This window comes from Cnephaeus nilssonii, assembly GCF_951640355.1.
Source record: "Cnephaeus nilssonii genome assembly, chromosome: X".
NCBI classification, from domain to species: domain Eukaryota; kingdom Metazoa; phylum Chordata; class Mammalia; order Chiroptera; family Vespertilionidae; genus Cnephaeus; species Cnephaeus nilssonii.
This window is the reverse complement of record NC_137071.1, coordinates 70,189,814-70,204,959: the sequence shown is the minus strand read 5'-3', so window position 1 is coordinate 70,204,959 and position 15,146 is coordinate 70,189,814. Positions and strand designations below refer to the sequence as shown.

Sequence of the window (15,146 nt, the reverse complement as noted above, 5' to 3'; positions counted from 1 at the left end):
CACACACACACACGCGCGCGCGCGCGAACACCCTCGCTCCCCGACCCAAACCAACGTTAGCGGCGCGCGCCTGCGCACACCCACCGCCTCCAGCGCCAAGAGGGTTGGCGCGCACACCCCATCCCCAAAGCCGAACGAGCTCGCCCGCGCATATTCACACTTGCCCCACCACCACACGCCCGCAGCACCCACCGTCCCGACTCTCACACACATCGAAACCGTTACTCTGCCTTTTTTTCCTCCAAGAGTTGCACAAGTGGCTCGGGGGTGTGGCCCCAGATATGACCTCGCGCTTCCCCACTCGCGGGAAGCATAGCTCATTTCCGCCCATCCTGTTTCCGTAGGCCACGTAGACACTTCCTTTCCCAATGGGGAAAAAAGCCCCCATAATGCCTCCCTGCAGAAAAAAAAAACAAAAAACCTGTTCTGGGGAACTCTGGGTCGTGAAAATAGGCCACGTGAACACCCTGCCCTATAGACTTCTAACCCACCAACTGTCGCGCTTTTGGAAGGCGGGCTAAGAACCTAAGAGAACGAATGTCATTGGCCAGGGCCAACACTAAAGAAGGATGGTGACTGGTTCGCTTCAATCCTTAACCGTGAAGAAGCAGGTTGCTCACCCCCCCTTTACTGCGGCGAAGTATCATTGTGACGTGATGGGCCTTGTCCAATCATTTGGTTATGGAACATTCTAAAACTAAGACAAGACGATTGTGATTGGCCGAAGGGTATAAGCCCGCCTCCTGGGTGACGTGTCTGCCTATGGATATCAGTTGCCAGAGAAACCTGGCTTTACTATGGCTGTTGGAGGGACGGCGGAGATCACACGTCCGCTGCTGGGAAGAAGTGGATTCCCATTTCAGGTTTCAGGGTGGGGGTGGGGAGAAAGGGTTGACGATTTCCTCTTCTCGCCGGGTATATAGAAAAGATTAACTAATGGTTTCACGATAGGGCAAAGCTGAATTCAGGTTCCGACGCCAACGCCCAGCTCGGGCTGACTCCTGTTCTTTCTGTGTCTCGGTTTCCATGTTTGTGAAATGGTGATAATAAGTCTTTACCTCAGAGACGTGTACCTCAGAAGCGTGTACCTCAGAAGCGTGTACTGTATGTTAGAGAGTATAAGGTATTTAATAGGAAGCCTAGCTCCAAAAGATAGTAGCTATTATTGTGGAGAGAAAAATCCGCGTAACAGAATGAGAAAAAAAACATAAATTATGTAAATTCGTTCATTATAGTGCGTTTCTTGCCCATTGATTTCTTTCCTAGAAGAAATTAGAGCTATAAGAGAGATATATCAATCTTCACTGACGAAATAATGTACTATTTGGAAATTAGCTCAGAATAGCGGGGGTTGGAATTTTCCATATTGAAAAGTTTAAAAAAAAATGGGGGAGGGGGAGAAAGAGATGGAGAAGGAGAGCGAGCTGGAGATGAACCACATGCGATGAGTAGGCCTTGTTTGGATCCTGATTCGAACACACCGACATTAAAATAAAAAGCTGTTTCAAATACATCGGGAACATTTGAAGATGGATTTGATATTTGATGTGTTTTTAAGGAATTGATGCCGATTTTTTTTAGAGGTTATAATGGTATGGTGGTTATGTTTTCAAATTGTCTTTTTTCTTACAGAGATATAAACAAAAATACGGATTAAATTTTTAAAATGTCAGGGATTGGCTTCAAAATACATTGATGACTAAGATTTGTTTCAAAATAATCACAGCAGTAGGGAGAAGTGGGGAGGGGTATAGATAAAACAAAATTGGCCCTAAGTTAATAATTGTTTAAGCTGAGTGATGGGCATATAGGGTTCCTTATACTATTGTTTTCCTTGATATATGTATGAAATTTTCCATAATAAAATCCAGAAGGTCAGCTATTTTGTGAGCTTTAAAAAAATCGGACTTGGGGGGAGCAGTGGGTGGGGTTAGGGATGAAACAAGATGGCCTTCAGTTGGTAATTGTTGAAGCTGGATGATAGATTTGAAAGGGTTTATAATATTCCCTCTACATTTTTAACCATTTGAAATTTTCCTTAATAAAAAGTAAAAAAAAAAAAAGGCAAAAACAAATTACTTTCTCAAAAATCAGGATAAATGTACACTAAAGTAAATTTGAAAATGTAACCACAATGAAGGAAAAAGAAACACTTGTACATTATTTATCAGCTTTGCTGTCCTTTGTGTGTGATAAAATGCAATGCTTGATGGAGGAGGAGAAAACCATCACCTCATATCTTTTTTATGTCCTTTCTTGTCCCCTTGTTTGACCTTCTAGGCCATTATCAGAAAAGCTAAGTTTGCTGCATAGTAAGGATCAGAAGGCCTGATCCTGATTACAGAATCTTGGGTAAGTGCCTCCCTTCTCCTGGCCTCTGTTCTCAAACAAGGTAATTCCACATAACCTTCTTTACTGTCCAGGAATATTTTGAATATTAGTAAGTATCTATCAGGGAAAGCACTCCATTCTAAGAAGGGAAAAATGGAGCTGAGTCCATTGGTGCTTCCAGTACATAAAGTACCTAAAAAACAGAGGGCTGTGTAATCTTATATTCCTTAATAAAAGATACTACAGTTGATCTCTAATAGTTCCATACATTTATGTATTGTTTTTCTTTGTGACATCCAGTATGCAGCATAATTTAGTGGTTAAGAACAAATACTGACTTCCTGAATTTAAAACCTGGCTCTGCCAATTAACTGCATGATCTCTTAGGCAAGATACTGATTCACCTTATCCCTAAATTTCCTCAAAAGTAAAATAAAGGTAATAATAGTTCCTACTTCATAGGATTGTTAAGGGGATTACATATAAAGTATCAGGACAATGCTTGACATTAGTTAAGTGTTTGATTTATTAATAATTATGGTTCTATTAGTCCTTCTGGTACACTTCTAAAAGCAATCGATACCTCTTTTTGGAATTGTAAAAAAAAAATAATAATACTGTTGGTTTCTCTCCTGATTTTCCAGAAGCGGTAGTTACTATTAGAACTGAATTCTGAAATTATAACTTCTGATTCACCCTAACAATCCAGAAAGATATTGAGTCTATTGATAAGGGAATTTCCAGAAACTATAATTTTAACCAGCAAATTATAACCATATTCAGTCTACTAGCAGCTTTTATATTATTCCTCCTTTGTCTCAGATTCAAAAATATCTGTGACACATAAAGTAGTCCCAAGATCCAGGAGAGATTTGATATCAATGTAAGTGACACATACAGGTGCATTAAAAGGTTTATTCCAACAAACTGTAGGAGATGTTGTTCATACTCATTTTTTACACACCCATACATAAAAATGTTAGTATTTGGAGTCTGCATTTCTGAATGACCCATCACTTACATGAAGAGAGATGAAGGTTTTCTGTTTCAACCGTTTCATTTACCTATGGAATCACTATATATTCCTTTTATATTTTTATTTTCTGAAAGCGAGGTTGCAGAGGAGGGCACTACCTGGTGGAAAACATGCAATAGATGGGTAGACACAAAACTCCTTTACAAGACGCCATTTGAGAATGATTAAAGGATACAGGGAGGGAGGTAGACTGTTAGGCCAATAGGAGCTCGGAGAAGGCAAGAGCCAGAGTAGCCGGAAATGGAGAAAGACTCTAGGAGAAAAAGAAACTTGACCTGGCCTTTGAGGATGGGCAAGACTTTACAAGGAGGGAGGGAAACCAGTCTGAATGCTATGCCTACAAAATATACGGTATACTGTGATAATGAAAAGCCTAGCTATATGTGAAATCCATGGATAAGAATAGATCAGAAAAACATTGTGGGTTAAATATGTATATTTCAATATAAATTTTTAGTCACAGAATTGATATGTGAATACATTCTCCTTATAATATAAAAATTTTAAATATTGCAGAGTAGATTTAGGTTTTCTTTCTCACCACCCCAATTCTCTTACTCTTCCCAAAATTAACAATTATTATCAGTTCTATTTCCTTCTAGATCTCTAAATTATATACCTGTTTTAAAATGTGTATGGATATATATATATATATATATATATATATATATATATATATATATATAAATAATATTGTTTTGTTTTACTTAAATATGGTATCACACTATAGGTACTGTTTTGCAACTTGCTATTTTGTTGTTGTTGTTAATCCTCACCTGAGTATGTTTTCTCATTGATTTTTTAGAGAAAGTGGAATAGAGAGGGAGAGACAGAGAGAGAAACATCATGTGAGAGAGACTCATTGATTGGTTGTCTCCCTGACGCACCCCAACCAGGGCTGGGGATCCAGCTTGCAAATGAGGTATGTGCCCTTGATGGGAATCGAACCAGCCGACACTCTATCCATTGAGCCAAACAGGCTAGGATGCAACTTGCTATTTTTAATCAAATTGTTTGGGGTGTCTTCATGTCCATTCATAGAATTCTATTCCTTTCATAGTGGCATTCCTTTAACTAGCATGATAGTCCATATTATGGATAAACCACCTTTTATTTTGCCAAATTGCTATTGATAGTCCTATAGCTAAAGTCCAGCGTTTTTATACTTCAAATAATATTGCGTGGAACATCCTTGGAATTAATTTACAAATGTTACCCTAGGGCAGGGGTGGGGAACGTCCAGCTGTGTAAGGCCTGCAAAATCATTTGATCTGGCCCTGCCAAAGTAACCGCAGGACAGACTTGAAATTCAATAAATCTAGGAGCTTTTTTTTTCATAGCAACAGATGTCTATATTAAGTGAATGGTGTTATAAATATCCAAATGGCCCTTAGCAGAAACAAGGTTCCCCACGCCCCTGCTCTAGGGCAACTTTTATGGCTTTAAACTATGATAATTAAACCAATGTGATAACTGGTGTGAGAACAGACATATTGCTGTGACAGAATAGATAACCTAGAAACAGTGATAACTTTAAAAATTGAATAATCAGCCCGAGTGGTGTGGCTCAGTGGTTGAGTGTCAACCTATGAACCAGGAGGTCACGGTTCGATTCCTTGTCAGGGCACATGCCCTGGTCTCGGGCTCGATCCCCAGTGTGGGGCATGCAGGAGGCAGCCCATCAGTGGTTTTCTCTCATCATTGATGTTTCTATCCCTTTCTCTCTCTCCCTTCCTCTCTGAAATCAATAAAAATATTTTTAATTGAATAATCAAAAATTACTGGGAAGAGAGTACCTTAAAAGAGACCCATATACCTATAGGAATTTAGAATGTTAAAATAGCATATCAAATCAGTGGGGAAAGGATGGACTCTAATATTGGGAAAATTTGTTATATATAAGGAAGAAACTGTAAAAAAAAAATAATATAGGAAATTATTTTTAAACCACTTTGGGAGCATTTTTCCTAGGCATGACATAAATGCCAAACAAAGTTCACAAATGAAAAGGTTGACACATTGACAGTTTGGACAAAATATTTCCAACATACCAAAAAAAGCTTAGTTTTTAATCATTAGGAATCAATAAAAGAAACAACCTAGTAGAAAAGGGGCCAAAATATTTACATAAGAAAAGGATATCTATGAAAAAATGCTCAATATCACACAAATTCAAATAAAATACCTTTTTAGATTGCCCCCCCCAAAAAAAACACAAATTTTTCTTTAAAATGTTTATCCAGTGTTGCTGAAGGTGTGGGTGAACGAACTTTTACACTTTTGCTGGAAGTGCAAATTAAAGCAGTTCTTTACAAAGTAATTTGCCTCTATCTCATCAAAGAAATTAGCAAATCCTTTGAACAGTTTCCACTTCCTAATGCTCTAATATATCTGTAAACTGATGTCTATTATAGCATTTCTGTAATAATGAAGTATTGATATAGGACTGGTTAAAGTGTGCTGTGTATGTTAATTAATATGGAACTGGTAAAATTATGCTCTGTAGAAATTATAGAATGATGTGGATATTAAAAAGCATGAACTAGGTATATGCAGACAGAAGAAGGTCCATGAGAAAAGATTCAGAGCAATATGTATTTTACTTTGTCAAGACCAAGTTAATGCATGATGATATATATATATATTCACATACGTGTATAACATACACACTTAGTTTTAAAGGTATGTTATTTGTGTAAATGTGTACATAAAAAGATTTGAAAGCATGCACACTCATTCTGGGATTGGGGAGGGGGTGTGGTAAGGAGAATGCCTGCATCTTTATGTATTTGGTATTTGTAGGTATATAAAGAAAAGATTACTCAATAAGTGGTGCCACAAAATAAGTTAGGGAAAAGTATATAGATTTTCAGTCCATAATTTACATAATAAATTCTGGGTAGATTAAGGAATTAAAATATAAAATCCATAAAAGGATGCCATCTTAATTTTTAAACTTAATGAAAGGAAAAACTACACATTTCATGATATAAAACTTAATCTTAACATCAGACGTAAAATGTCTGAGCTGTAAGTGTTGGAATCACTAATAACGGGGTCAGTGGAAAAAGGGGGACATATGTAATACTTTCAATAAATATTTTTTAAAGAAAGAATGGCAAAGAGCAAGAGCTAAGATATAAATGGCCAATAGACATTTTTTAAATGTTTAGAACATCATTAATAAAGAAATGCAAACTGAAAAACCAAACCCGTTTTCTTTACCAAATCTACAAATTAAAAGAGGATAGCCAAATAGCTAGCCAGTGCTATTTGACCAAAGTGTGAGATGGGAAATTGGTAAAACTTTTGGGGAAAGTAATTTGGCAACATATTACTTCTTGACCCACTAAATTTGCATCTAGGAAACGTACAGGAATAATATGAAATGCTTTACTATAGGATAAATTGAGGGGGCAGAAATAGAAAAAAATTTTTAAAGGGAATATCTGAGATTTGATATGCAGTAGGAGCTCACCTCTATTTAAATGAATATTTACACAAAAATTTAAGATAGAAAATTGAGGTAAACACACAGATATGTTTTCATAATGCCTGAGCTTGACCTATAGAAGACAAGTAAAAAAATATTTGACAACTTATCCCTAAATTGTGCCTCCATTTCCCCCATTAGTTGAATCACCTCACTTTGATTCACTATAGTATACCCATTGGGGACATAAGTGTTGCTTCAAAATTAAGCACTGTAAAGTGCCAACTTTTTAAATGAAGGATGTGCCCAGCACATCTGTCACCAGTCCATAGAGGTAGAGTGCAGTGACCTGAGTAAGGCTATCCATAAACTTCTGTGACAAGTAGGAACTAGTCAATCAAAAGAATGGTATTTCTTACCTTTGATGCCTGGCTTCTGGCTCACAGGTAATAATAATTGCTTGATCTGTAGGGTACTCAGGTGAAAATAAAGGTACTGAGACAATTCTTCAGAGAGGCTGCTTCCCTGGATTTATTCACTGGGCACAAACCTTGACTAGTTGTACAGGTATTTTCTGTGCAGTATCAGATATTTCATTGAACTTGGGACTTTATATAAATGATAGAAGCATTTGTAGAGAATGACGGAACTCACCCACTTAGAGAGCCAGGTAGAATTCTTTTTGTAGTTTTATGCATACACACATAATCAATACCAGTACGTTCAACTATCACTCTTAAGTTCCTCCTCACTAAGGAATTGAGGATGACCAATGTGGCTTCCAAAATAGTTTACTGTCCAATCTGGCTCTACTTCTGTGTGTTTTACAGTCTGGTTGGCACTGGCCCATCTTATTTTCTCTAATTTATAGATTAACTATTCCCTTGTTTATGGAAGCTCTATACTATATTAGCCCCAGGTGGGGGGGGGGGTTAATTTCACCTACATTACTTAACCATGTCCCCGTCACAATTTTTTTTTAGAAAAATTATTTTGTAAGCATGATAGTTTACAATATAATGTCATGCCACACTGGTCACTGATACTTCACAGATTCCCAGAGGGTCATTTTCTGTATTCACAGATTTTGATGCTCTCTGAGGCCCACAGTTGCCATTTAATTTCTGCTCAGAACTTTGTGCCCTTTCAGTTAGAGCAGTGGTCGGCAAACTCATTAGTCAACAGAGCCAAATATCAACAGTACAACGATTGAAATTTCTTTTGAGAGCCAAATTTTTTAAACTTAAACTTCTTCTAACGCCACTTCTTCAAAATAGACTCGCCCAGGCCGTGGTATTTTGTGGAAGAGCCACACTCAAGGGGCCAAAGAGCCGCATGTGGCTTGCGAGCCGCAGTTTGCCAACGGAGTTAGAGGATATCATTTGTTTAATGAAAGCACTAGCACCAGGCCTTTATTCCCAATAACTGGCTTCCCTGATTCAGGGCTGTAGCTTTCTAGCATTGCTTGCTTCTTTATTTCCCCCTCAGGGTTTCCCTGACACCTGCCTATGTTGTCTTAAGAACTAGAGGTTGGCTAGAGGGCTTTTTCTGTGGGTGAAAGTTGTACTTACCAGAGAAACCTGGCCCATTCTTTCCTAGAGGTTACCCTGACCTTAATAGTCTGGTATTTCTCCATCAAGATATTTTTCTATGCACTTAGGCACATTGACTTAAAACAGAAATTGGATCACACTGTATATTAGAATTGAGACTGATGCTTATTTCTCGCCCTGTGCTGTCTCTTTGGGGTCCTATTGTACCTATTATGCAACCTGCCTATTTACCTAATCTATAATAATAAAAGCATAATATGCTAATTAGACCAGACGTCCTTCCGGACGAAGCTGGGGCTGCAAGGGCTGAGGTGGCTGCTGGGGTGGGCAGAAGCCGAGCCCCTTGCATGAATTTCATGCATCGGGCACCTAGTAATATATAATTGAATATCTTTCCATGTCAGTACATGGATCTCTGCTTAATTCATTTGAATGTTCTTCCATAGTGTGCATACATAATTTAAATTGCCATTTCCCACCCTAGCCAGTTTGGCTCTGGTCAGGGCTCGTGCAGGAGGCAATCAATGTGTTTCTCTCACACTGATTTTTCTTTCTGTTTTTTTCTCTCCCACTCTCTCCAAAAATCAATGGAAAAATATCCTCAGGTGAGGATTAAAAATAAAAATAAATTGCCATTTCCCTATTGAAGAATAATTAGGTATTTCAGCTCTCCAGCATTTAAAAACATCACTGCAATGAACATCTTTGTGTCCTTGTCACATGTGCAGGTATTCCTGCAAGGTACTATGCTAGCTGTTTAATCACATATTTATGAAATTCTTAACATGAACCTGTGAAGGCTACAGGTAATTTGCCACATTCCATAGATGAGAAAAAGCTTACATATCTTGCCTAAGACCTGACAACTCCTATATGGTGGAGCCTAATTAAAATAGAAGTACGTCTTAACAGCAGAACTCATTTTTTTCTCTAATACTACAATTGTAAACCATATGTTTATAATTATATTTTTTTTCTGTGTTTCACAAAAATTCATCTTCATTGCAGATACTTGCTTTCCTTTCTAGGTTGTCTCCCACCTCATCCTTCCATATCTTCTCAGAAGATCTGTAAGATTCCATCTGGGAAAGCACTAGAAGTTCTTAGAAGACCAAGAAGAAAGGATTATGTAAGTCAACGAAATTGTTGTTATTTGTCACACCATAAGAATCCTAGAACACTATTTTTCATCTTACCTTACTAGCCCTTGCTTCTGCATTTTATACTATAGATTGTCCCTTTTCCTTATTGAAACTCAACTTCTTTGGCTTCCAAATCAACGTTCTCCTAATTCCTCTATGGCTACTTTGACCACTTTGTTTCACCTGTGGTATCTCTCTCTCTGCTCACCCCTTAAATATTCTTTCCTAGTTGTGTTGTTTTTTCCGAGAATCCCATACTTGGTTCAGTTTTTCTTCCTCTCCTCTCCATGAATGATTTCATTGATTCTCCTAATTTCCGCTACCATCTGTGTAGTGATTAGGCTCAGATCTCCATTTCTGGCTCTGGCCTCTCACCTGAGCTTTAAAGTCATATGTTTACTGCACACCTCACACTTAATAGATCCAATACTGAACTTCTTTCTTCTCTAACCCATTTTCTCCTCTGGATGCAGTCTCATTTGGAGATAATACTAATGACCTAATTACCCATTCTCAGTAGTTGGAGTCATCACTGACTTCCCCCTCACCAATTTACCATCTCCTCCAACAGGCTATCATGAAAGTGTATCATGCACCATTTATTGTTTGCTCCCAAATAGTCTATTTATAGCTATTATTGTACTAACCTTGTTATTTTTAATTTATTTTTTAATTATAGTGATTAGACATGTATATACCTCACGACGTGATCACCATGATAAGTCTACTACCCATCTGACACCATACATAGTTATTGACTATAATTCCCTATTAACTGGTAGTTTGTACTTCTTGATCCACTTCACCTTTCTCACCCATTTTCCCACCCCCTCCCATCTGGCAGCCATCAGTTTGTTCTCTGCATCTATGAGTTTCTTCCTGTTTCGTTCATGGATTTTGTTTTTTAGATTCCACATATGAGAGAAATCACATGATATTTGTCTTTCTCTGAGTTATTTTACTTAGCATAATAACCTCTAGGTCCATCCATGCTGTTGCAAATGGTAAGATTTCATTCCTTTTTATGGCTGAATAATAAAGATGTGGTGTATATATATATACATCTTTATCCATTTGTTTATCAATGGACACCTAGGTTGCTTCCATATCTTAGCTATTATAAATAATGCCACAATGAACATAGAAATACATTTATCTTTTCAAATTAGTATTTTCAGTTTCTTCAGATTAATACCCATCAGTGAAGTTGCTGGGTTACATTGTAGTTCTGTTTTTAACTTTTTGAGGGATCTTTATGCTGTTTTCCATAGTGGCTGCACCAGTATGCAATCCCACCACTGTTCTTGTTTTATAATTGTCACTTTAAATATTTGAATCGCTAGCACATAGCATAGTACCTGTTCTGAAACAGATATGCAGTAATGTATGCTGACTGAATAGATGAATGAATGGATGAATTACCTATTTCCTATTGTTTTATTGCTGATTCCAAAGTAACCATTAAAAGTCAGTGCTTTTATTAATTCATTAATTACCCAGGTTTAAAATGCAGAGCCACTTTTGACTCCTCCCTCTCCTTCGTTTACCAAATTCTGTATTCAGTTTCTCTTGACTCATCATTCTAGTTCAGGCCTACCTGGACTTCTACAGAAACCTGTACTGTTACTCACTTTGCCTCCAGTTAAGTACATCTTTCTTATTTCTTTCATGTTGTCATTCTTCCTGTTGAAAAGTCTTGAATTTCAATTCCACTGCCTTTTGTAGTTTCTTCCCCACTTAATTTATTTTCTTCTCCAAAATTATATTCCTGTCTTTTGGGTGATAATCAAAAAAAAAAAAGAATTTATGGGCAGGTCTGATGAGGTAGTGGGCAGTAATGAGGATAAAGGGAGGGGGTAGTAAGTCACTTAGAAATGGTTCTGAAATAGGACTTGAAATTCAAATTCCAAGAGAGTAGCATATACTGGGCTTTAATGGGCCTTTATGAAGCATAGTGTGTTAAAGGTCACTATAGAAAACAACCAAGTAAAATACTTTATATATTACAGTGGTTGAAATAAAAACAGGGTTGAATGAGTTCCAGAAAGCAGGGTTCTCAAACTCGTGGACAACAATCTGCAGAAGAAGACAACTTCAAAAAGCCAACTAGAAGCAATATGCAGAGAAGTAAGATGAGAGGGGCCTCATCAGGAAAGAAGACAGCTGGTCCACAGCAGAAGAATCTGGAACCAGCCCTCCCGGGCAGATGGGGGGGTCGCTCTGCAGAGAATCCCCCTTCTGGAACCGTGAGGAAGACCAGAAAGAACAAGCAGAAGACTCCTGGAAACGGGGATGGTGGCAGTACCAGCGAAGCCCCTCAGCCACCTCGGAAGAAAAGAGCCCGGGCTGACCCCACTGTTGAAAGCGAGGATGCATTTAAGAATAGAATGGAAGTTAAAGTGAAGATTCCTGAAGAATTAAAACCATGGCTTGTTGAGGACTGGGACTTAGTTACCAGGCAGAAGCAGCTGTTTCAACTCCCTGCTAAGAAAAATGTAGATGCCATTCTAGAAGAGTATGCAAGCTGCAAGAAATCACAGGGAAATGTCGACAATAAGGAATACGCAGTGAATGAAGTTGTTGCAGGAATAAAAGAATACTTCAACGTGATGTTGGGCACTCAGCTGCTCTACAAATTTGAGAGGCCCCAGTATGCTGAAATCCTCTTGGCTCACCCTGATGCGCCCATGTCCCAGGTTTATGGAGCACCACACCTACTGAGATTATTCGTAAGAATCGGAGCGATGCTGGCATATACACCCCTTGATGAGAAGAGCCTTGCATTATTGTTGGGCTATTTGCATGATTTCCTAAAATATCTGGCAAAGAATGCTGCATCTCTGTTTACTGCCAGTGATTACAAAGTAGCTTCGGCTGAGTACCACCGCAAAGCCCTGTGAGGGTCTACTGACCACTCACTATTATGTCTGGTATCTGTAAACACTCTTTTTGTTCTTAGTCTTTCTCTTGTATAATTGATGTCCTTTAAAATTGTTAATGTATAACAGGGCTTATATTTCAGTTTTTCTGTTTTGTTTTAAACAGAAAATAAAAGGAGGAGTACAAGCTCCTTTTCTCATTTCAAAGTTGCTACCAGTGTATGCAGTAATTAGACAAAAAAAAAAAAGAAACATTCAGTAGAACATTTTCTTGCATAGTTGACAACATTGCTTGAATGCTGGTGGTTCTATCCCTTTGACACTACACAATTTTCTAATATGTGTTAATGCTACGTGATAAAAATGCCCTGATTCCTAGTGCCAAAGGTTCAACTTAATGTATATACCTGAAAACCCATGCATTTGTGCTCTTTTTTTAATGGTGCTTGAAGTAAAACAGCCCATCCTCTGCAAGTCCATCTATGTTGTTCCTTAGGCATTCTATCTTTGCTCAAATTGTTGAAGGATGGTGGTTTGTCTCATGGTTTTTGTATTTGAGTCTAATGCACGTTCTAACATGATAGAGGCAATGCATTATTGTGTAGCCACGGTTTTCTGGAGAAGTTGATATTTTAGGAACTGTATTTCAGATCTTAAATAAAATTTGTTTCTAAATTTCAAAGCAAGTAATTTTGCATTGTGCCTTTAATATTACTAAAGCTGACTCGTCAGCAGGCCCAGGAAAGACCTGGGTGGTGTCAATTTTCTGACTCCTGGTGAATTCCTTTTTCTGTTGGGTGTGGCAGCCTGGAGTGTGCCCTGTCAAGCCAGTTGCCCCTCCTCTTCACTTCCTCTCAGTGTGGCTTCTTAAGGTGGGATCACTTTATACTGCTGCTTGGAAGAACCATCTTTGGTCTCTGCTTCTTGCCCCTATGAGTTGGGCTGGGTTTAATAGGATACTAGAGGACCAGTGCATGATTTAATCATGCACATGTAGGCTGTCTGTCCGCTGGTCAGGACCCGGTGTGGCCGGCAGCTCCTAAGTCCCTGGGCCCCTAAAGCGAGGCGGGGCGGGGGCGTGATCCTCCTGCGGCCGGAGCCCAGGCAGGGGTCTTGCCTTTGCCTCCCGCCCAGGAAGGCTGGGGCCACCGCCTCCTCTGCCTTCGTGGAAACCCGTGTCCTCTGCGGACACCAGGACACCGCCATGGGCTCCTGCGGCCCAACTGCCGCCAGACTCCTCCCCCGGGAGCCGCGCCGCCTCCAAACCTCCAAACGCCCTGGCTCGCTGCCCCAGAGACCCGTCTGTGCTGCAACGCGAGCTCAGCGTCCTGCCGGCCCAATCACCACCCCAGCCACCCTGAGTCCCGCCCCCTGTGTCTCCCGCTGGCCCAATCGTGGGCGTAGCGGAGTGATGGTAATTTACATACTACCTTTTTATTATGTAAGATTTTGTGGGTATTATAACAGTCCCTTAAACTTATTCTTTGCTCTTTCCCATAAGAGGAAGCATGGACAGCCCCCTCAGTATTACCTCTATCAGAAATACTTGAAGATTTTGGGGCAAGGATAGCAAGCAGCTTTCCCTTGTTTCAGCATTAATGTCATATTTCCTGTTTTTATAATCCCTTGGACACAGCATTGGGAATCCTAGAGTAGGGGATCTGTGGAGGAGAGGGGTGGATGTTGGATGCCTATGCTTATGAGTCTACCTTATATGGAAATTTATAGTAAGAACAAATATGGAAGAATCACATATACTCCTACTGGATCAGTTCAGGGTCCCAGCAGGAAATAAGTGGGACTCAAAATGGATGATATAAGGGGCTTAATAATGAATTTTTCCCAAGCTGTCAGCAGAAGAGTAGGAGGATCATGGTCTGCTAGGACTGCCACATTAAAGCCCCACAGACTGGGTGGCTTAAACAACAGGAATTTATTTTCTCACAGTTCTGGAGGCTAGAAGTCAGATCAAGGTGTCAGCAGTGTGGTTTCTTCTGAGGCCTCTCTCCTTGGCTTATAGAAGACCACCTCCCTGTGACTTCACATGGTCTTTCCTCTGTGCCTCTCTGTCTTAATCTTTTCTTTTTTTTTTTTTAATATATTTTATTGATTTTTTTACAGAGAGGAAGGGAGAGGGATAGAGAACTAGAAACATCGATGAGAGAGAACCATCGACCAGCTGCCTCCTGCACACCCCCTACCTGGGATGTGCCTGCAACCAATGTACATGCCCTTAACCGGAATCGACCCTGGGACCTTTCAGTCCGCAGACAGACGCTCTATCCACTGAGCCAAACTGGTTTCGGCTGTCTTAATCTTTGCTTATATGGAACCCAGTCATTGGATTAGGGCCCACCCTGAGGACCTCGTTTGACCTTGATTCCCTCTGTAAAGACTATCTTCAAATACAGTCACATTCTGAGGTACTGGGAAGGTTAGGACTTGTACATACGAATTTAGAGGTGACACAATTCAGCTTGTAATATGGTGTTACTACCTCTAGGAAAAAAAGAGGAGGGGGGAGGAGTAGGAGTGGATGTGAGAGTAAGGAGCAGGGTAAAGAAAGTGGGAGCAGTGAGGGCTTACTGGAATGGTAGACAGCTGTATGGTATGGGCCACTTAACAGCAGCTGTGATCACACGGATGTAGTCAGCTTACAGAGACCTTAAAGAGAATCAAAGGGAGAATCCAGGATGGGTGGATATACTCGACCTCACTCTTCCCTCCTTTCTATCTCCTACTGGGTATTTCCCTTTGGCCAAACTAAAAGCC

General features: G+C 39.6%; 1 protein-coding gene across 1 annotated transcript; it reads left to right on the top strand.

Moving 5' to 3' along the window:
- The first annotated feature begins 738 nt into the window (after positions 1-738).
- Positions 739-13,060, top strand: MORF4L2 (mortality factor 4 like 2). Its single transcript, XM_079765292.1, has 4 exons — positions 739-863; positions 2,281-2,352; positions 9,382-9,482; positions 11,505-13,060. The coding sequence occupies exon 4, from the start codon at positions 11,529-11,531 to the stop codon at positions 12,393-12,395; it is 867 nt and encodes a 288-aa protein (XP_079621418.1). The 5' UTR covers positions 739-863; positions 2,281-2,352; positions 9,382-9,482; positions 11,505-11,528; the 3' UTR covers positions 12,396-13,060.
- The last annotated feature ends 2,086 nt before the right edge of the window (positions 13,061-15,146 follow it).

Excerpts from the sequence above, each read along its gene's own strand:
- MORF4L2 (XM_079765292.1), top strand. The coding sequence starts at position 11,529 with ATGAGTTCCAGAAAGCAGGGTTCTCAAACTCGTGGACAACAATCTGCA.